At 41.2% G+C, this 23,975-nt stretch overlaps 1 protein-coding gene across 1 annotated transcript in view; it reads right to left on the reverse strand.

Moving 5' to 3' along the window:
- schip1 (schwannomin interacting protein 1) overlaps nt 1-23,975 on the reverse strand; it is a 270,451-nt gene that overhangs the window by 40,720 nt on the left and 205,756 nt on the right. The window contains 1 exon segment of the mRNA XM_042486621.1: nt 6,422-7,219. Coding sequence (XP_042342555.1) covers nt 6,422-7,219 — 798 coding nt within the window.

The raw sequence follows: 23,975 nt of genomic DNA on the forward strand, positions 1-23,975 counted from the left end.
ACGTGGCAAAGTCTGAGTACTGGGTGAAGGTAGTGGTTAGGTTGTTAGTGGAGGGCGCTGAGCAGAGTTCAACTATTGAACTTGTACATAATCACAAAGCACGGAGGGGAGAGAGAGAAACAGAGGAACCTCTCTTATTCTTGCTCTTTTTTCTAACCTCTTCCTGCTCCTTTCTCATCCTTTCATTTTCTACGGCCTTGAGTGCTTTTCTAGGGCAAAACACTCCACACTTTTACAGTTCTGTCCGGCTCTTGGTCTTTTTTTCAGTGTTTATATGGTGTGCTTGAGCAGCACTTTCCTATTAAGTAGATGTTCATCGACATGTGTCCTCTGATCTGCCCTCACAGAGATTATACAAGTAGAAGTTGTCCAAAATTTTTACAAGGTGGACGGACTACAAGCAAACTTTAATCTCAAATGTAACACAAGACATGTCTAATGATATTAATTTAATGCATAATTTTGTATTGCGTGAAGTATAATGCTGCCTTCATTAAAAAAAAGTTTTTCTAATGTCTACGTCCTGTTAAATAAATGATCTTGACTATATAGGTGCAAAATTTGTCACTAGAGAGATGTTTTCACATTCCTCCACTGAAGGGGGGCGATGTCTGTGCACTTCCCGAAAATCTGAGATTCAGCTGTATCAGGCAAGATAGATTACGTTTGTCACTAATACAGAAGCCAGTCAATGTCTCATATAATGACAGGGGAACAGACTTCAAGGAAGAGGACAGCACCTGCAAAGAAAACTAAACCTCTAGTGCAGAACGGAGAAGGAGAGTTGGCATTAGCATTGTGAAAGTTTTGACAGCAAACATGGCAGAGCGTGCAGTTTTTGGATGTAAACCAGATCCTAGAGCTTCCTTTCACTAACTTCCAAAAAAACCCATCCAAGCAGGTATTATTCTATCTTTCACAACTACTAAAGTTATGCCAGCTAACGCTAACAAGACCTACTATTGTCATATGTCTGCATGTCACTGATTTTGATGCACCACAGACTCCTCATCTGAGTCTGGGTCTGACTGAGGTTCAAACATGTATGACTGAATTTTTCTGATGTTTCCTTTAACGCTAGCCATCTTGATGCACACTGCTCTTTCACCAGTCAACCTAATGCGAGCAGTTCTGGAAAAAACTAAAAGCAAAACCTACGGTAAGCAGATTTTTCAACGAGGAAGAAAAAGAAGATCTGTACCCATCTCTGTTTTGTTCACTATTAAGTCACAAAAAATAAAATGAACATTATATTAGTATTAACATAAGTAAAATCCTTAAAACATAAACATAGAGAGACTTGCAAGAAACTGATTTCTTTTTTAAAAAAAAGAAAAAACTTAGTCCAACTTTGGTTGCTCTAATGCAAGTAGCAATTTTTTAAATAAAGGCATTTTAGCTGACAGTAATTTAAGTGTATTTGTTCCTGCTCTAAGTAAGAGTGGCTGACATTTGTTTTTTTTTCCCTTCCATAGCTCTAAATGCAAGAATCCTACACTCCCTATGATGCAACTTGTACAGTTTCTTTATGACACAGGTTTTTAATTTAAGATTTCACATCATCAGGACTTTATCGATTTAAACCTCCACCAGAGCTACCAAAGGCATGCAATTGTTATTATAGTCTAGTATACTGATCTAGATGTGTAAAATTGGTGGAGTTCACCTCTAAAACCTCTAAAATACAAGATGGGAAGACTATGATCAGTTTTGTTAGTGACATGCATGTATGAAGAGAACATGCGAGCATTGTTGGGGTTTAGGAGCAATGTGCGTAAGCTTTATGCTGTAGTGTCTGAATATGTGTATGAAGGATTTCATAAATGTCATGAGGCATTAGTGCAACAGTGTGCGTACCGTGAACATGCTGTATTTGAGTCTGCCTGCTGCTTGACAAATTTGCTCAGTGCTTGATATGAAACAATTCCCTCACATGTGCAGTAAACGGTCTGGCATGAGTAGAAGTTCAATGTGTGTGTGTTTGTGTGTGTTTCAGTGTGAGTGTGTGTGTGTTTGAAAGAGAAAAGGAGAGTCTTTTAAAGTAGGTGTGGTGCTGCAGGTCCCAGCACAGGCCCTATCTTTCAAACCACAGTTTGGCCATGGGGTGCTTTTTAATTTGTTGAGTAAGATCTCTGGGTGTGAGATTGAAAAAGAGGTAGCCTGTAGGCCTGGATTTAATAGATCACAAGGGTAAATTTCGGAATATAGATAACCATACATGCAAACTGACCCCATCTCTGCACTTTTCACCTCAAGACCAGCTCTGACTAATAATATTATTGTTTGCCTTTCAGGGATGCAGAGCTAAATAGAGGGTTAGGGGTAGTGTTACCCCTAGTGTACTCGAGGTCCCTGTGGGCCCCTCTCTGCCACGCGACTCTAGAGTTCATTAGAAACAAATCATGAACAGGTCAACAGGCCCCGTCATCCTCATGAATCCTCCTGACCTCCCACTCACAGCCTGCAGACAGACGCTGAGATTACAGCAGCCAGAAACCACACCCTAAATAAACACACTTGCACCAATGACCGGTTCATTAATGAAAAATAAAACAACGTGCAGGATAAGTGAAGGTTGTCTTATGGTACAGACTAGCACCAGTGCCCAAGAATAACAAAGTGTGCATTTACAAGTAGACCTGATACAGCACAAAGAAACAAGTCACTGCATGGTGAAAAACGAAAGCTAAAAAACTAGGGGTGTTTAAAATTGTAAATCTAAAGAATTGGTTTTTAGGGTTGTCTTGAATACCAGATTTTGGGCATTGAAGCTTTAGTAAGAAATATTTGCAGAAAATTGAAGCTTCAGCATGGGGTGGAGGGGTTGGGCTAAAAGAGAGACAAGGACATCATTTAATGCACCTAAAAAATATTAGCCAATTTGTTAGCATGCAGGTTGAACATTAGCCATAATAGCAAGAAAAAAAGAATACTTTGCAGCATGGCTACTTACAGATTTCATGTGATTTGCTGAACTTGTTGCCAATTTTCTAAGGCGTATCTGGCACTTGACCTTTGGGGTCATCTTGGCAAATTTTGAGACTATTTCAAATGATTTATTTTTTGGACATCTTATAAGAATGTCTGTAAGATTGTCATGTGTGGGCAGACTGTCTCAGTTTTAATAGTGCTGGGATGCAGCTGGTGACTGACATAAAATAAGAGCAAGCCGGTGTCCCAAAACTGTTTCTAAATTTTAATGTTCTTGTCTGGGAATAACAAAAAATGATTAATTTTGATGCATAGTGAATAATCTTAAATAACTAATTCTTAATTGATGGGATTTCTGGGATTGTGCATTTATATTAAAACATGGCATTCATATGTTTTAATGCCAGTTACCAATGAAGCTTCAAAGCATTCATGTCAGCTCATAGTTTGACATTTGGCTTAACAGTAAAAAGTGTCAGGAATAAGTCTGGCCCCATAACACCGGAAATTGTCCTGTATACACTTTGGGTTTTGGGTGGATTAAATAAACATTATAGAAAGTGTTATTATGTGACCTTTGGAGGTGATAGTGGGTGGATTTTTTTGTTACTGTTGAGGACAGAGCCAGGCTACCTGTTCAGCCTTTATGCTACACAATGGTAACTGGCTGATGATAATACTATATATGATAATCTTTTTTATCTCACTCTTGGCAAGTAAGTGAATAAGTGTACTTCCCAAAATGTCAAACTGTGCCTTTAAATGTGGCTAAATAAAGTTTGAAAGCCCTGCAGACTCTCCTGCACTTCGATTCAACCCTGTCTTCCACCAGACAGTGCTAAAGTGACTGTTGCCATGGAGATGTAGAAAGGACAAGCAGTATGCAGGAATAGGTCTCAGTGCTGGTGACTGTGTGTGTGTATCCCAGCTCATTTTACCTGATCCATATTTTAACATTTTATCTTACATAAATGAAAATGTTTGTGCGTATTATAACTGCTGCATCTGACTGCAGACCGGCTAAACCCGTCTCCAGGCGCTGCAGCGACAACTACAGATTATTAGTTCTGAGCTTCACTGTGTCCCGTCTCCCTGAAAGCACAGATGCTTTTGAAGCTCTACTGAAGCATGAAAATCTCTGTCCCTGTGGACCGCAGCAACATCCCAGACAGACAGACCCTCTCCATACATGAACGCACGCATCATCTCGCCGGCGGGTCCCGCCTGAGTGGATGTCTAAATATTTAACAACATTTTAAAAGCACCAGCCCTCTTTTTCCTCCAGGGTGCCTGCTAAGTCCTAAAAATTAAAAAATTAAGAAACAAAAGCACGCTGACAGTAAATTACATTCTCAGTTCCTAAATTGATACTTGACAACTTTTGTGCTCTTCTTAGCAGAGGGTCAAGGACACTCCGATGTCTGATTACTAAACCAAAGGGTCAAATTACACATCAGTATTTTGGCATTCCTCTATAGAAGCACCAGCACAATCTTCTTTGGTACATCTCTTCTGCTCCCAGCTCAGGAGGTATTACACAGCTAATTCAAATATCTTATCTACTCAGGGCCATCAAAATCGGAGGATTTTTCTGAGGATTGGTTTTTCCCTGTAATCGGAGAGACAGTTGGAAGCTGTGGCACTTTATCAGCATTAGGACCGGGCTATCGCTATCTACCACACCAGGCCAAGTCTACAGTACCTTCATGTATACACATGTGAGACACCAGCAGAGACCAAGAATGAGTCAATGCATGTGTGTGTGCAGAAGATAGCGGCTGCATGTGGAGACAGAGGCTCTCTTTCAAGAGATTTTCTTCCACCCAGGTCAATTATATCACATCCCACTGCTTAGGGAGAGAGAGAGGCGGAGACAGAGCTGACTCTCCCCCGACTAAAGCTAGCCAGGAGGTGACCTTCTCATTTAAGATGGATGGCAGGTAATGAACATTGACACAAACACACCAGCCACGTGACCCCGAACTGCCTGGTCCTTAAGATACCATCTTCCTGTCCTTTCCGCCCTCTTTCCTTCCTCTAACCCCCCACTTTTCCCGCTGCATTCCTGACATGCCTCAGGGAGACAGAGGGGGCCTCCAGGACAGACAAACAAAGACACACAACATACACAACACACTCACAATGGCACTGGCTGCAGCTATTGTCTGTGTGCACTGAGGAAAAAGTCTTGGTACTTGCATACCAAAAGAGAACACCAATCCCCCTTCACTCAAACATGCATTTGCATCAGCTTGGTTTTTACTTTGTGACATTAGTGTCTGCACGGAGACTGCTGTAAACAGTCTTCTCCTGCTCCTCCCTAAACATTTTTAAAGCTACACCCTTTTGGACCCACACACCAGTAATAAGCCAGAAAACTCTGGCTGGGATTGTGATTCAAACTGAGTGATGTCATGTGATTGTAAGTGAATCATAACAGCCTTTAGTGGTGGAGCTGCTGGTACGGCATGAAAGGCCGGCAGCAGCTTTACGCAGAATGTTAATGCAACACTGACCTCTTCTGGTAGAAACACCACATAGCCAAAACAAAGGACATCCAGATTTTTAAAATGGGTTAACCCTTTGAAACATGGCAAACTGAGCTGATTTCCTTCAAAATGGGGAGAAGGAAATGAGCATCTTAACATGACATGGCCTAAAAAATAGCAAAAAATTCATTAAAAAAAATAATAAACACAAAAAAGAAGAGTAAAGAGTAAAAAAAAAAAACAAACCAAAACCCCAAAGAAACTAGACAATAACCCCAAAATGTGCTGAAAATATTGTGTATTGAAAATATATATTAATTATTTTTTCTGTAACATAATTTTAATTATAAAATTATAGGTATTATGAACATATTTTTCAGGACATTTTTCTCTGGCTTATTTTTTATATTTATTTTTCTAATCCCTTTTTTTCCAACTAATTTTGAGGTCAGTCTCGTTTTTTACTTATTTCTTGAAAGTGGTGGGAAATTTCTTGCCAGGTTGGTCATTGCCTTTTTCTCCCATGTTCTTTCAAAGAAATCAAACTGGTTTGCTCAAAGGATTAAACAGCTTGTGAGAGGCATCTGAACACAGCACAAAATAACTGATGTCGAGCCAGGTTTCAAAGGGTTAAACAGATATAAGCCTGTAAGTCCAGCACCAAATCTTTGCTGTAGTAATTACCAGTCAAAAGTCATCAAATAATAATAATTATTTACTTGCACTATTGGAAATTCTTTGAATCAGTGGACTTGTGTAGCTGGGATTTCCATGATGGTCAGGTTAAAAGCTGAGCCACATAGCTTAACGCTACATTAGCTGACTAATCCATCTTCCTTACTCAAGCTAACCTCATGTTTCCAGGGTCCAGCTGACACAGATAACTGCTGGATTACAGATGCCCACCAAAGCATGGGTAAACTGTGTGAGATAACCTCTGACACACATGAACAGAAAAGCTCAGTGACATACTGGAACAAGTGAAACCTTAAGACACTTACGGAGGTGTAGTTGGTCTTGCCCATGTTGTGGTTCTGGTTGTGGTTGAGGTTCTGGTTCTCCTGCTCTCTGCACTGCAGCCCAGCCAGGTGTCTCTCCAAGGCTGCCCAGTCCATAGTGGGCAGAGGCTCCTCCTCTACACCCTCCTCCTCTTTGTATCTCCCCATCTGTCCCTCAGTCACTCCACTGCCTCCTCCTCCTCCTCCACCGCCACCACCACCACCACCAACCCCGCCAGAGCTGCGGCTCCCCCTGCCTTGACTGGAGCTGCGGTGGCGGGGCTTGGGAGTCCCCGTGCCCCCCTGTGGTGTCCCGGGGGAGTGGAGCTGGTGGCTCCTGGGCAAAATCAGATTGCCGTTCTGTTTCAGTTCCTCTGGGACAGCTGCGACTGAGGTGGCAGTGCGTCCGCCGGGGGCCGGGAGGGGCGGGACGGTCTTCACATCCTGGAATTCTTCAGCGAGGCTGCGACTGTTCACTGACTTCCTGTAGCCTTCGCCGAGGCCGTCAACCCCCACAACGCTTCCCCTGCCTTCTTCCTGACCAGGAGGCTGTGAAGAAGTGTAGTCTTCTCCGTACTCGCTCTCCCACTCCTCCATCACCTTCTTCTTATACTCTTGGTAGTCCTCGTCTTCCTCATAGTCCTCTAAGGTGACCAGGTCCAGAGAGGGGGAGGATTTGTAGTCCTCCAAATTGGCCAGGTCAAGAGAAGGGGAGCAAGGTGTGACCTTGTTGGAGTTGGACTCTGAGCTGGAGCGACTGGATGCATCACTCCCCAGGTCCATGCCATCCTCCCGGTAATCCTGCAGTGACAAAGGAACAGAGAAAAAGAGTGAAACTGAGGAAAATGCATAAGCAAAGAACAAGAGTTTAAAATAAAGACAATTAAAAGAAATGGCGGGAGAGGGGGGAAATTTAAAGAGAATTTAGGGAAGTGTGTTGACTTTGATTAGTCACCAGTGCTGTGGTTTGAGACTAGCAACCACAAAGAACTTCCTGTCCCGCAGGAACTTCCTTTCCGCACAGATTTGTCTCTCTTGGACTTGTTGTCTCATCTTCTGATACTAGACTATGCTAAGTGATCATACATTCTTCTGCACTGGCAAATGTGTACATGTGTGTGGGCTTGTGCAACACTTGACACACACAGCGGAGGCGGAGTCAGTGTTACTGGATGTGTCAGAATAATATCCCACCACCCACTTCTACATCTGTACAGCACCACAGGGACAAAACAGGGTGTTGTGAGGGGTGAGAGTGAGTGACACTGACATTCCAACACACAACACAGCAAGCTTTGATGCGGACAGATGAGTACAGAGTTGTTGTCTAACCCTGACTATGTTGCTCCCGCAGAGCCCCAATCGCCGCCTGACTGTTTAGTTCGCAGCTAATGAAAATGTCCACGTTGTTTACAACCCTCCACAAATCTCCACCTGACCTGAGCCTCCTCTTGCCGAGTTATCAGTCTTTTTCTCCACAAGAGTGCATTATCATAATGCCTCATACCACTTTTAAAAGTTAATGAAAAGCAAGGAGCAGCAAAATTTCTCTCAGGGCAAAGAGAAATGAGAGACACATTCCTCTGTGATCCACATTATGAGTTGCTCTGAAAAAGAAATTAATTATGAGGATTGCTAATTACTGGTTTAGACCATGAGGACTTGAAGCAGTTTTACACAAGACTCAAGTAGGAGAAACTGCAACACATACAACACTATCCCAATTTTAATGTGCTTTCTTGAGTTTTGGCTACAGACCACACCTGTGCAGACACTGGCTGTTGACGTCAAAGCACAATGCAGAAAATATCTATGTTGGGCAAAGCAATGTGACTCAGCATCTTGTAAAGAAGACACGCAGATTGCTGATGCGGTGTAGAGACATAAGCCACTCTATGATGAGGAGCTCCCATTTCTCTATATGAAATGTTAACGGGTCAAAGAGAATAAGAAACTGCTGCAGGGATAAAGATGGCAGTGGCTACATGAATGGGGCCATCAAACAGTTATACCCCCTTTTTCACCAAATTAGGTCTAGTTCTTGAACCGATTCCGTTCAGGACTCTTGGACCCTGGGTGCAAACTAGGGAAGCAGCCCGTATCACCACTAGCTTTGATCAGAACCATTGTAATCAAGATTGTGTCATAAAGAGATGTATTTTTGCTATGCACAATGGAAGTAAACAGAAGAAGCAAGATGGCAAATTTCATGAATTACCTGCAATCTTTTGTTTTGTTATTATAGATATTTGTTTCACCCCAAAAAACAAGCATGCACCAACTATTATTGAGGCCACGGCAAGCTCTTTGTTTTCAATGAATTCTCACTCTTTCTCACTTTTCACTTTTGCTGGCCTTATTCTGTCTTGCCAACCTGTAGAACCTGTTCCATGTTGATGGAAAGTCTGGTGAATTTTTATGCACCAATTCGTTCCTTTTTTTGCACCAATTTATGGTGTGCATATCTTTAATCTTGTCATAATAAAATGTGCTGCTACTTTCATGATTTTATCAAGGACAAATGCACATGTTTTATACACCTAGGGGGCATGTCTGCAGCAGCCACCCCCAAATCTAGACCAATGGCCTTGGCAAGGTGTCATTGGACAATTATCAAAATGTTACTAAAAGAGCTTGGCATATTGCCACTGGAGTGTTGGGACCTCCAGTGTGTTTGGAAAGAGAGTCAAATTTAAGTATTATTAACTCACTCATGAACAGTGCCAGAATGTATGACTACTGCTTTGTTTTTTATCCCTCAGTCTAGACAGTTATAACATATAAAACCACACATTCAGTTCCTAGAGATCATTTCCAATAATCGCGGGGCTCCTGACATGAGAAACTCCAGGCGCCCCCGTAGGTTTACAACTGCAGGGGGAGGACTTAAGGGCACACAACATTACCAGACTACTTATGGCCTAATGCCTTGAAATCGCTTAGAGCTGGTATATTACAGCAAAACAACCCAGTCACGATTAATGCGAATATGTAAAATATAATGTTGAGGCTTAGTAATGTAGCACGGATGGTGCAATATATGAATGCATACAGCGTATCAACCTTACCGACGTGCTCATCAAACGCGCTGGATCACCACACGGTCACCAGTCCCCGTGGTGCGCGAACCAGCCTGTCATCTCGGCTTTGTCACCCTCTAAGTGCTATAAAAACCCGGATCCAGGAACCCAGGATTGGTTTTCCTCTCCAAAGTACCGCTAAATAGAAGCGGAGTATCTATCCGAGCTGCGATTTCAAAAATCTCGGTCACCGATCCCTATTTCCTTGAAGAGTTATCCCGATTTGTGCAGCAGCCTCCAAATCAAGCACTTCCAGATATTATCGCGTCAATACACGATGGTCACATGAGCCCGATTAAAATAATGTAATCATTTAAAGTGTGTATGAGAGAGAGAGAGCGAGAGGAAAGGCGCTGCAAGACGGCAGGCAGGAGCGGTAAAGCTGATCCGCTGTGGGATTAACCGAAGCGCAGGCAGACCATAGGCTGGATTTGGTCACAAAATACATGCAAATTGACAGCTGCACCGATCCCCACCCCGCAGCCGGGCGGGTGTCTGGGGGGCGTTTAATTTATGTCAAAGACTCACAACTCTGCCCGTCGCTCTCTAAATGCTTGGCAAGGAGGGCATCATCACATATACGCCCAGTCTTTGCGTGCGTCGAGCGTACACCAAAGCTGCACGCATGACAGTTGCATGATTACATCTGGCAACGTAGATTTTATTCTAAGCAGAGCTTTTGATTTAAAAAAAAAAGACACATCAGTGAGGTGATAAACATTCGGATGATACGCCTCTTCAGTTTGTCATTCACAGGCTACTCCTATGATGTAATGTTCCCAAAAAGTCCCAGGAGGAAGCTGATATCCCCCCGGCAACAGCGGTGACAGAAACGCCCAATATCACACTATCACGAGGAAGATGACACCCCACTGTAGCTGTGACCCCCTTCTCCATGCACTATAATCGGTCAAAATTAAAGTCACCGCCTGCATTAGTTAAAGCCAAGCCGGGAGCCGAGCTAAAAGTAGATCCAACATCAGTGCCATTTAAACGAGCCCATACTCACTGTCATCATCTTTGCAGCTTCCCCGTCGCGTCTCAAGACATTGTAAAGTGTAAATCCCAGCTGTTAAGACAACGGTGACGGCGCTGACTTGTTTCACAGCAGCTTTATTTTAAGGGCGGGTGGCGGTGGGGCTGGCTGCGCTGGAGAAATGACAGAGAGCCGGTGGATGATTCAGTACAGTCATCGCTCTGAGTGTGTAGTCTGTCCACACAGGAGACAACCGGAGTCCTGCCTGATTGTAAAATACAGCGTAGATGTCTTAAAATCCCAGCTTCCTTCCTTTTCTTTCCTACACACACACACAGACACACACACACGCAGACAGACACACGCGCACACACACACACACACACACACACACACACACACACACACTCTGAAAGATGCCCAGCCAAGAGTCCAACAGCCTGCGCTCTCTCGCTCCCACGTCAGCTGGAAAATAAGCTCGGAGTAAAGAGCGTCTCCTTATATTATAGGCACGTTTCAGGCGGCCTCTACCACTCACTTATAACCGCGAAACAAGCAGCAAAAGTAAGCGCGAAACAAGCATGCTGCTGCTCCCTTGCTGGCACGGGTTTAGTGTTTGTGGAGGCTCTGTCTCTATATAAGCCGGCTCTCTGTCGCAGCCTGCAGCTCCGAGGAGAAAGTGACGACGACAGAACACAACTAAAGCCCAACCTTCTGCACCCACTGACCTTGCAAATGACAGAGAGAGGGAGTGAGAGAAGAGAGGGAGGGGGTATTTAGGTGAATTATTAAACATACTTCTGGTGTTCTGAATTTAGAATATATTTCTGGAGCAGTTTTTTTTAAACCTCTGGGACTATTTGGCTTAACAACACAAAGCTGTCATATTCATCTGAAACTGAGTTTATACTGGTACACCTGTACCATCTAATGCAATCTAACGCAACACACCTGCAATAAATCCAGCCTTTATGATGCTTACAATGTTCAGTTTGGGTTGAGATTTTGTTGGTCATTCTAAAAGTTGTGCAGCGACACTGCCACTGAGAGCAGGTTTTAAACATCTTTAACCCTTTAAACCCTGAGCAAATTGCCTTGATTTATTGGGAAGAAGGCAATGATCAACCTTGCAAGAAATGGACCAAAAAAGATGAGAAATGACCTTAAGAAACAGCACAAAATAAAATTAAATAATAAAATCTGTAACATAATTTTAAATATTTAATTATAAGAATTATAAACATATATTTTTTTTTATCCTTTTTTTGGAAAACATCTCACAATTTTCTGCACATTTCTTGCCAAGTTGCTGATTGCCTTTCTCCCATGTTGTCTCCCAAAAGCTATCAATCACTTGCAATAACCAAAGTATGGTTATCGCAAGTTTTATTTTTTAAAAAAATATCAGATATGAAATCAGCCCAAAGGGCAAGCTGATTGTCAAACACCTACACATCAAATATCCCATACTGCTCAGAGACTTCTATATTAGATTAACAGTGCTGTGGGAATCCCCAACAGTGCACAAGGAGCTCACAATCTCTCAAACAATCTATACGCCATTAAAGGTTAACTTTCAACACTACTGACATTCTGCCTCTCTAGCCAATAGAGTTTTCTAATTAAGTTTAGCAGAAAATCAGACTGCTCTGACTCAACCCCATACCATGCCACCAGTATCAAAAAATGATTGAAATTTTCAACCCGTCTCAACACTGGCAAAACAAACTCAACCAGAAAAAGACTAAACTTATGATACTGTGATATCCAAAATCTAAAACCATATCTAATCTAATTATCAAAATATCCACATTATCTTGATAAATTGCCAGCCATGTGGCAAATATATTGTAGATACATGTCAGTCTTCTTTAGATAGTCTGTCCTAGCGTAATTTGCATTGCTCTTGTTGAATGAAAACACTGCAGTAGACATATGAGCTAACATACACACACACAGATGGCAGCTGCAGTATCAGAGCTGAAGAGGGGTTAACACCAACATGGCATGATATCTTCATGTTGCATTCTCTTTCCTCTTGCAGCAGCTGGTAATTTCCATATTCCAAAATGGAGATCAAGTTAAATGTTAGTGATTAACCAATCTCATCCACAGCCGGAGCAACACGCACTCCAAAGCGTTTGTGTAACAAGCGTTATGATTAAGGAACTGGATCTGCGTCTCTCGAGTGGTAAACCAAACATTTGGAAATACAAACGCACTGAGTTGTGCTGCAGTGATGTTGCTGGGGCACAGCCTTGTAGTTGTTTGACGGATGGGAGCTGTCTTCAGATATGGTGCGATGATTGTATAATAGCAGCACAAAGGACAAACCAGTCCATGTAATAACAGAGTAGTACTTCAAAGACCCCTGGCTGAGCCTGTCCTTCCACGACAGTAGGGACAACACTAGTGGGGATCTCCCCAAAGAGGAGACAGCAGGAGTCCAGCCTATTGCTACTACTCTCATTCCTCGCCGCCTCTGCTTTTAACTCTCTTATCAGCCCTTCCACTCCTCCCCTCCGCTTTTTCTCCCCAATTCCCCAAGCATTAATCGGTCATAGTGAAGCAAAGCGAAGAGTTGTAGAGTTAACTGAATGCCTTTGAGGAGAATATACTTTTGGGGGTTTTATCTTGGAGAGAATGCAAACGCTGTAAGTTCCTATGCTCACCAGGCAATTAACTTATCATTAACTTGTCAACAGGAGGCCAATGTTGTTTAGGGCGCTCTTGCGCACACACACACACACACACACACACACACACACACACACACACACACAAGCGTGCACACAGTTTTGTTTCTTTGAAGTTTGCCTTCCTCTTTATCGTCAAAGCCTCTGAAAACAATTCTGACATGGCATCCTTCCCCTTGGTGGATTGTTCCATGAAACAATAAAAGCAAGAACAAGCTCGAAGTCAAGAGCGGCAGATGAAGATGTCCAGGATATGCCACATGAAAGCTTTTTGACACATATCTTCAACAAACCTGGAAGGAGAAGATGACTTACTATTCTTTTGATTGTGGTCAAAGAAAGTTCACCGTGCAACACTTCAAGCATCACCTGTTTTTTCCTCCTCCAATCTTCTGAGAAGCAGCGGTGCGGTGTCAAACTGCCATTCAATGGGATTTACCAATCACCAAGAGGCAGAAACATGTGGAAAAACAGCTAGGTCTAGATCTACAGTATCTGGGAAAGCTTTGCTCTATCTGCCTGCCTAACAGTCTATCTGCAGCAGCTATCTGGCAGGAATCACTGAAGGCCCATTACTGACAGAGATAAGGCCGGAGAAAAGAATGCCCCTCAGATAATACCAAAAAGTCAGGGAACATCTTCCTCTGCTTATATCTGTCTCACACGCGTTTAAAAAACAGGGAGCTCTTGACGGTTGGTGAGAAATTGAAACTGTCTCTGCCTTGTCAGGAGCTCACCAACTCTAACGGAGAGACACCGAAAGTGACCTTGGAGGATTCTCCCTCCCACTTTCTCTCTCTTGCCCTCTCCCTTTTCAGGGACCGAGGGAATGAGCTCACCTTAAAATAAGACTCAGGCCAAACCAGACGACAGAAAATGAAGCGTCAGAAACATGACTGTGGTACAAGCCCAGACCTGCAGATGGGAAATGTCCTGCCTGGTTATGAGACACACAAGGCCAGAGAGGTCAGACAATAGATTCAACACGCAGGTCTCTCACCCTGTCATGTCTTTTCCAGATGAAGATGACCCAATCCTGGCTGTCATGAAAGAAATCTTTACACCTCACCGCATATCTTTTTAATGCATCCCCTTTAACACTTGTACCACTTATATGGCCCCTATAGCTTCGACACATACTCCTTTCTTTTATTACCGAAAGCCAAGCAGAGTCCTACATTCTGGGCTCTGAGAAAGTGATGCATAACTGCAAGGGTAAATGGAAAAATGTTAACATTTACCAACCTATTACTGTCTAAGAAACATGAGCATTTCTCTGTGTCTCTCTTGTTCAATCTTGTCTAGAGGACTTTTATACTGAATTTGAAAACCTGGCTTAGTTTCCTGACAATGTTGTATTTTTTATAATGAATAAGTCTATAGTACTCTTCAGTAAGCCAGTTTAAAGGAATCATTTGGCAATATTTTACCACAAAACTTACTGCATTTGTCTGCTGCTTATTGTAACCAGGAATTGCACATTTAAGTTACCTTGAGAAATATGTTTACAACCTTGCTGAGAATCATACACATTTGGATGATACGGATAAAACAAAGTATGTGGTATATAAAATCATAATAAATCATGATATAATAAGTTTTCAGTGAAACAATTGAGAAACTGTCTATATCAAATTAACAAGACAAGAATGTGTCTGTTTCAGCAGATCCAGCAAATTAACCTTTAACCCTGTGGTTTTGACATTGGCTTTACTTCCACATTGTTTAAGTCCCTCAAAACTCTGTCTGTGTAAATTAGTACTTATAACTGAAAAATAAACAATTCTTTCTTCTTTAAATACTTATTTTTCTTATTTCCTTACCTCATTAAAGCCCAATATGCAGAAAAGTATTTCAGAAAATAAGTGGTGAAACTGACACCAACTGGTCTTGTGATTGATGAGGTTGAAAAAATATGTAAATGACTATGAAGCATTATTACTTTTAGCAAATATGGAAATGCTTTATGTCTTGTGTGTTATATAGGCTATACACAGACAAATCTCTCCCTTTCGTTTGCTGTAAAATGTCATCATGTCATCTTACTGAGTTACTCTTGTTTTGTGCTAACTAAATAATAACCAGAAATCCAAATAGACTTGCTGCATAAAATATACTAGCATGAAGACAACATTGTATTTAACCTTGTGTAAAACAAGGTTAAGCTTTAACTGGGGTTGCTGAGACTCCAAATGTCTCAGACCTTTGAAACATGTCTCCAGTTTAAGATCATTTTCATCAGCAATTCTCACAAAAATGTGTAAATTATTTAAAAAAATGAAACAGATCCAGCCTCAAATCAGAAATACATATTTTCCTCTTTCCTGTAGTGCTATTTATCAGTCCAGATTGTTTTGGTGTGACTGTTGGAGATATCAACCACCAGAGATTTCTGCCCTCTAATGACTATAATGGAACTAGATGCACTCGGCTTGTGGTGCTCAAAGCACCAAAACATTTTGGAAAAATTTGAAAAATGCAACAGCAATGTCTCTTTCCAGAAATCATGACCTGGATAATCCAAAGACCTTGTTCTAAGCAGTTTCATTTAGAAACTCTTATGTTTCAACTGAACGACACCTGCCAACCATTTCACCATGCAGATGGAATCTTGTGAGGAATCTCGTTCGAATATAATCCAGAGAAGGCAGAAATCTCTATGGCTGATATCTTCAACACTTGGCAACTCACACCAAAACAATCTATATTGATAAATAGCACTACAGGAAAGAGGAAATATATATATTTTTAATGTTATGGTGACCTGTCCATTTAAGTGTGTTTTTGAGCTGTTAAAAGGGGCTGGGACAGGTTTCCAGGACCCTAAACAGAACAAAAGGTTCAGTATCTTTAAATAAATAAAAAAACCCATTGATGCAAAATGTCATATAAAAAATTCAATATAGACATAAAACAGTCCTGCAACATTTCCCACAATGATCTAATACACCAAGAAATATAGTAATAAAAGGACATAAATCACATTTTAACTCTATTATAACATTTCTCTAAACTCTGCTTGGACATACACGTTTTTTTCCACACTTTTGCTTCAACATACACACAAAGTGCCACAGAAAGCAGCGTTTGCCCTGAGACTGCAGCAGCAGGATGCACACTGTGTGATGATGAATGGAGATGTCAGATGGTCACAATACAGGTCGGCTACTTAACTGGCCGACTGACCTGTCGTTCTAAATAGAAAGGGTGGTCAAACCATTGAGAGCGGCCATCAATCTCCTTCCTCAACACAATGATGATTTACTCCATTCAAATCACCGAGTGAGTGAAGAGGAGTGGAACAAAGATGAGTGTGTGCCTGAATATCCAGGTGCTCCTCATTTCCAGGGCAACTGCTATATGCATATGTGAATGCAAGCACCGGCATGTGTGTATATTTTGGTTCTGATATGTGTTCATATTCTATGATGCATAACTGTGCACGTCTGTATCGTGTTTTTGTAATTGTGTTTTCACAATGTGTTGAAACCCAAGTGCTTGTATTGGATTATACCACTAATACCTGGCTGTAATATATTGATCTTCCTTTCCATACTGTATATCCAGCCAACAATTTCACTTGGTAACGAAGTGTGAAATGAATTGTGAGAGCAACATCTTGTCCAATGTATATACAAGCACTCACAGCTATTAGATTCATTCAAATGGGAAGCACGTCAGGTTCCAGTCTGCGGTATAGTGTCTGCAGTGTACGGCTTGTCCGCCAATGAGGACAGACTTACCAAATTACTTAATCTAGCTTGGTTTATAGAGGCTAAATGGATCGGACAGTTAAAATATCAATTCACAAAGCCAAGGATTCATCAAGAAGTCTTAAATCCAAACTAGCAATTACAGAAAAGACCACATACATATGGCCATAAACATAAAGAAAGTGCGGGTGGTGTACAAACTGCGATAAAAGTGATGAAGGAGGAGGCAACATTTTTACTGAGGGGGAGGAGGAAGAGTATTGCAATGATGAAGTTGAGGAAGATGAAATTGTTGCTAATGATAATGTTGACAATCACTGCACAAATCAGATTGATTGCGGCCATGCTTTTGCTGATGAAAATGATAGTTTCTGAGTTTACATTTACAAGTTAGGAGTTATCATAATGACAAGCGTGATTAATCAAAACCAATAAGGTCTGGAAACATATAGCCGAGAGAATAAATAAAATGACACATTTTCTGTGCCAGTTAGCAGCTGAGAAATCTGTCAGGAAAATGTTAAATCCAATCAAAGATCTTAACGCTGCTGGGAAACTAAATTCAGACCTAACCTCCTCAGGGAAACGGGAACCAGCAGAGTTGGAAAAAGTCAGCCAAGTAGTTAATGAAGTTATGACCAGAGTCACTGCTGTGGAAGGAGATCTTAATCGCCTGCAAGAGAGGAGGACAGAGCCCGAGTCCAGAACCATTTCGTCCATGCACACTCTAATGCTAATTAGAGGGAAAGAAGGGAAGGTTTGTAATCTGTTCAATTAGCCCAGCCTGGAGAGGCGTCCTGTGGGGATGAGGAGAGATACAGGCCCGGGACTCGCTGTGTTATGAGCCATGCTTGTAGTGGCTGTAGATGCTGCATACCCCATTTCAATCAAAATAGAACAGATCAATTATGGTTTGCTCCCCTTATTCTGAACAGTTTGGACCATTTCAACCAAAAATAAATTTACCTAGCTGCAACCATTAAAAAAATAAAAAATTAGATTTCCTGGATGTGAAATGCTAACTGTGGCAACATCAGTGGGTGTGCCATATTCAACAGGTTGAAAAGAGAGGATGGAGAAGTCAAGCGAGAAATTATTGGGAAAAAAGAGCATGTATTGTTCTCACTAAAGGTGCCATGTTGTAAAAGTCGAATTTCCATATCTGTTTTTATTATATGACAGGTATATAGTGCTCCAGCAATGGGAAAATAGGATTTAGATGCCTGTGGTTAACAGCTTAAAGACTTTTTTCGCTCTACAGCATAGAATGCATCAATTACTATTCACACTCATTAGCTTTAAAGCATTTATGTATCTTAAACATTTTTTTGTTGAAGTGACAACGTTGAGTCATTTGACTGTGGTGTACCTTGTTTATAGCCCAACGTTTGCTTTTATGGTGATTGCATTTAGGCTTTAGAAATCCTAAAAGTGGTGTTCATTTTTGAAGATTCTATATCCTTTATTTAACACGCAAAAGACTCATTTAGATTCAAAATCTCTTTTTCAAGAGTGACCTGGCCAAGAGGGCAGCTAAAAACATAGTTACAATAATAAATACAAGCAGAGAAATACAACTAACACACATTACAAAGAGTGAGCACAACCTCCAGTTAAAATGCAACACAGAAAAGTCAAATACATTAATATGTGCAATTTTCGATTTGAGTGAGAATTAGAGTAGCAATCACACTGATCAAGAGTACTATTTTCTCAATCCCTTAAAGGTGACATAAATTCCCCCACAGTGATCAGCTCAGACAGTTACAGGTCCCTCTGTAAGTTATTCCGAAAAGGGGGGGCAGCTTATTTAAAAGTTTTTTTGCCAAGTTCTATGCAAGGGACAAACATCAAGGGACAGGGGACAAACATCAAGAGAATATTGTGAGAGTGCAGGCCATATTAATTTTGCTTTAACACACGTATTTACACAAATAAGAAAGGAAACAGCTCAAGTAGACTCTTAAATAAAAACCAACCAATGCGATAGTCTGCAGATTGACAAAGAAGGTCATTTAGCAGTAGCGTACAGTGTACAGTGGTGTGCATGATTTCCAAAGCCAGTAATAAAATGTAAGGATTACCTTGCTGAAACAAACATCCAAGTATCATGAATATTTGTTTGGGACAGATCTTGTTTTCTGCAATAATCTTAAATCCAATGGAAAAATCCCATAGGCTTTTTGATGATGGAACCTGAACGATGCTAGCTTCCACATTGACCCACAGCAAAAGCGTCATCCCTAAAACACTCTATAGGTATTATATAAATACTGTGAAAGTATCAAAATACTCAACCTACAAAAAAATGAACACTCCATTTTCAGAAAATGTGACTTAAAACAAGCTGTTAGGACTCACAACTATACTATATAAAGGTAGAAACCTGCTACAGTGCCGTTGCAGCCATTCCTGGCTGCAGTTATGGTGCAAAGATGCCGAGAGCACAGACTTGGATGACCCGGAAACACAGACCAATGAAAGCAAACTTAAAGAAAGCTTAGAGAGACGTGCTTAAAACGGAGGATCCCAGTCATACAGTGAAAACAGGCACACTCAGGCAGACAGGATGAGTAAAATAATGAGGTTTTTGAAAATTAAGGCATGTAAAAATCTTCTGGTAGAAACCCCATATACAAGCATGAACCTAAAAATGGGCATAATATGGGACCTTTAATAGTTCAGTAGTCCATGCTCTTGTTGTTTTGGATAAAAACAAAAATTTGTAATAGCGGAACAAAAGATTGCAGGTAATCAGAGCAGCCCTTCATTTCGCTACTGCTGATTAACTCTGCTGTGCATTATGTAATGCCCTTCATTAATGACCCATCCATGATTACAGTGTTTCCCGTCAAAACTGGTGAAAATGCAGGCTGCTTCTGTAGATCAGATAGAAAGAACAGTTCAAGAATAAGGGGTGATTTAGTGGAAAAGGGCAACAGTGGTTTGCATCAGTCTGCGGTAAATGAGGCTGTTGTTCCTGCCAGAGTTATATGTGCAAGGCACAAAAAAATAATGTGTGAAGACAATTTTCATTAATCACAAAGGAGAGACCAAAAGGTTCATATGATAGTCATGGTGAGATTTGTAATGCTTTTTTAGTCATTTTCAAACATTTCACACAAACTGGATGAATTTCGGGTCAAACTTTTTCCTCCTCCTCTCACTCCTCTTCATGTTCTCCTACAACCTATTAACCCTCCCCTCTTGCTTTTTCTGCAACGTGGCAGAAAACATCCACGTTGGTTAAAGAGTCAGATAGAGAGACGGAGACTCTAAGAGAATGTCAGGTCCCAATCCTACTCTCTCTCTCTGCTGCCTGCCTGGCACCTCTCCACGGCTGTTTCTGTGCCCTGTCAGCAGCACGGCCAGGCAGAGATATGCATCCACCCTGCCCTGTGCTCAGCTCTGCGCCGTGCAGTGCGCAGATGTCCACACAATTTACTGCCCACACCAAATTGGATCACTTCTCTGGTGTTTTGAGCGAGCCTCGCACCTGCTGTTTTCCACCTTCTCTCATAAACGACTAAGCATCCAGCGATTGGGGGTGAAGAGAGAATGGAGGGAGTGGGAGTTTATTTAAGGAGCAAATTAAACCAGAATGGGCTGAACGAGAACGAAAAAAGAAAGGGAAGCAATTGATGGTTGTTTTGAAAGGAGAATGTTTTCTACTTTTGCAGCAAATCCTTTTCTTACCTGCTCACATCTATGTAAAGAGTCCACCTCTTAACATGTTACTGCAAATCATAGAATGATCTGCAAGTTTCAGACAGCCACTTAAGATTTACAGCATGCACAGTTTGACTTCGGAGGTAGACATGTAGTCTGCCAGGTCACCCGTGCTATCGAGGTTAAACTGACATCAGCTGTGACATGAGTAGCATCTCAATTTTATTGCCAAGGTGGTTGTCCATAGATCATTACAATAATCAGAGAAAATGACGTGCATGTGTACGCCTGTGTTTTCTAGTGACACGTGAGCACATGTGAACCCTGAGGGATCCTGGCAGGTGGTGGCACACTGTCCAGATCAATTATTGAACCCTCCTGGACTGCCAGGTGTGAGATACTGCTGCATCCCACACAGACGTGGCCTCATAATTCATCATCGCATAAATGGCAAGAGAGATGAAACCAAGCTGCAAAAAAATAACTGCACCTTCACTTCAGCAGCGACCTTGTTATCGTGTATCAAGAAGCTGAAGAGCAGTTGAGTAAGTGGCAACCCGACTGTTGCACAGATTTTGGATATTGGATGATAGTGCATAATTCAGGTATCTTTAATGCTTACGTGTTTTGGAAAGTTTCTACAAGGATAACTATGTGATGGGATGCACATTCTTTGATGCATGAAGGCACCACCCTGATGTCCACATCCTTAGTTTCTGCCTCTCTACATATAGAGCACTCTGCTTCCTGAACAGGCACTGACCACTGGCAGTGGAGTTAAACTGCATCTTGCAGAATCATCCAAAGTGAACATGATATCCAGGGTTACTGCTACGATACATGCTGTCACATGTGGGCATTGCTTTCCATAATGAACAGTGTACATACTGGTGGTGCAAACTACAGCCGGTACATACTCTCATACACACACACACACACACAAACACATTTATAATGTATACCAATATATACATTTCAAAGTCCCTTATATTAATTCAAGCAGGCAATGTTTTAACCCCAAAGTTGCCCAAATAAATACACAATAGAAGCTAGCAAAGCTTTCTCAGCAATTCAGATAAAAATCTGTGTGCGAGTGTTTATCTTCTGTGTACAGTTTATCAAATTAAGAGTTCTCTTTATTTGATATTTATTTAGTTTGAGTTATATTAAAGCAGTCTGCCACTTAGTAGCCCTTATTCAATCAGGTTATTGGTCTGCACAATATCCAGTCTTTGACCTCTTTGTTTATTACAGAGAATCATCATATGTTTCCACTGACTATGACAGTTTAATTTTCATTCCACGTGTGGTGGTAGCTCATCCATACGTGAACTGATTACTGCACAGGCTTTTTGCCTTTTCTATTTACTGCACATTTAATCTTTCAAGGTGCTCTTCTTTAGTTCTGTTCTGGGAGTAAATTGTCATTCAGACAATTTAAATCTTGAAATTATTCTTCAATCATATTACAGACTCGACATCTTTATCTATTTAATTGTATATTCTTGCCCCGCCACATCAAGCCAATGGTCGGCTGTCAGTCAATGGTGGGATGTCAGTTAATGTCTGCTGCCCTGGTTTTTGCAGTGTGTCCTGCACCACTGGCCCTAGTCAATGGTCATTGTCTGTTTTTCAGCCAATTTGGCATGTCAAAAAGGTGTCAGAGCCAGCGTTGCCTGGCGATGAGTGAAATCACTCTGATTGGCAGTACAGCTGAGTACATGAGAAGAGAAATGGAAGTCAGGAAAGTAAAGAAACAGCAAAAGTCAAGAAGGAGTAATATACTGGTTGTATTAGGTAAGAGATTAGGTAAGAGAGAAGAGGTAAGAGAAGATTTTGTTTTAGCTACTGAGCGCTTAAGCAGAAATGGTTCATGATGGTTTGTGTTATTGTTTGCTAATGCCGGCAAATATCCTTAGTTCTTTCAAAATGTGGTTGTGTTGGTGTGGTGTTGAGCTAACAGGCTAACTATCAGCTTGAATCTGTCTGGTTGGTCTTCTGGTTTCTCCTTTTGATTGAGGAACAAAGAGTTCTGCCACCTACTGGTATAGAGTTATTTCTTCTCACACAAGCGCATAACGTAGTGCCAGATGGCAACAACTGGCCTAGTTCTTTGATAATAGTCTGTGCCCTACTACTGTGACAAATCTCTTTCAAGGTTAGGTTTAATTTCTCTCCCATCTTTTCAATTCACCGCAACTGGATTGTTTTTTTTTCCTAAATATCATAGTATTTTTTTGTTTGCTGAGTATAAGCACTGTTTCCTGTTTCCTTTCAGCTAATAGCCTTTCTAATTGTTTTCTTGGTTCCTAAAAGCATTTAAATCAAAATAATTACCACCAGCATTATAGTGTGCATAAACTCATTTACTGTCTGCCTTTCTCTTTCTCCCCAATTCAGCATTAAATATACACTTATTCACCCTCGTAGTACTGGATGCTGCATTACAGGATAACATGGGCAGAAACACCTGTAATATTTAATCTAAAACACTCCAGTATATTATTAAGTCCCTCATGAGACCAGACCCTTTCAAGGTGAAGGTTTAGCTGTATGCTTTTTATGTTCTGATATCATTAGGGGGATTTTTTGCACTCTTGATACTATACAGTGTTCCTGTAATATATCCTTGACTTGATTTAAATCATCCTCATTATTTTTGCTGTCATGTCAGTGTCTATTATTTAGTATCAGTAATTGGATAATAAATGATCTTTGCAACATCACCAGGCATTCAGATTTTAACATCCTTCTCACAGGGGGTCAAAGACATAAAAAATAGTCAATAACTAAAAAGAGCATTGCACAGTTAATGGTCCCTATAACAGCTGCATGTCTGTCGTACTGCATTTATCTTTTCTAAACAATGTAAATGTTGTCTTTCTTGCAAATTGTTGTCTCTTTCATATGACAATATTCTTTGGTTGAAAGACCATCCAAATGCACATGGACAACACAGCCAAAGATCAGTTGATCTTGTTTTGACTTTAGTGCCACAAATATTCCTGTAATTGATCAGACAACCAAACTGACTCTAAATCAGTTTGCAACATTCACACTCCCTGTTTTCGTGCAGATAGAAGACACATTCAGAGATTAGCTAAATGATGAAGTCATTTAGGAGACAGTGGAGGAAATGAGATCAGATTACAGAACTTTAAATCATAATAGCCTTCTTTTTGAAGTGGATTATATAATACAACAGTGATGATTAGAGCTAATCCATGACCACAGAGCATGGATAATGGAGGAATCACGGAATAGATTGCCAGAGTTTGTATGAAACGATGGTTTGGTTTCTGTAATTACATCTGTCATTTGTTAATAAAACGATTCTGTGGAGACCGGGGTAAATATCCGACCCACCGGCACTGGCGTGGTCATCGCAGCTCTGCTTTGTTAACTAACGGGCAGGTGGATTGG

The sequence above is a fragment of the Plectropomus leopardus genome, chromosome 5 (assembly GCF_008729295.1).
Source record: "Plectropomus leopardus isolate mb chromosome 5, YSFRI_Pleo_2.0, whole genome shotgun sequence".
In the NCBI taxonomy this organism is placed as follows: Eukaryota; Metazoa; Chordata; class Actinopteri; order Perciformes; family Serranidae; genus Plectropomus; species Plectropomus leopardus.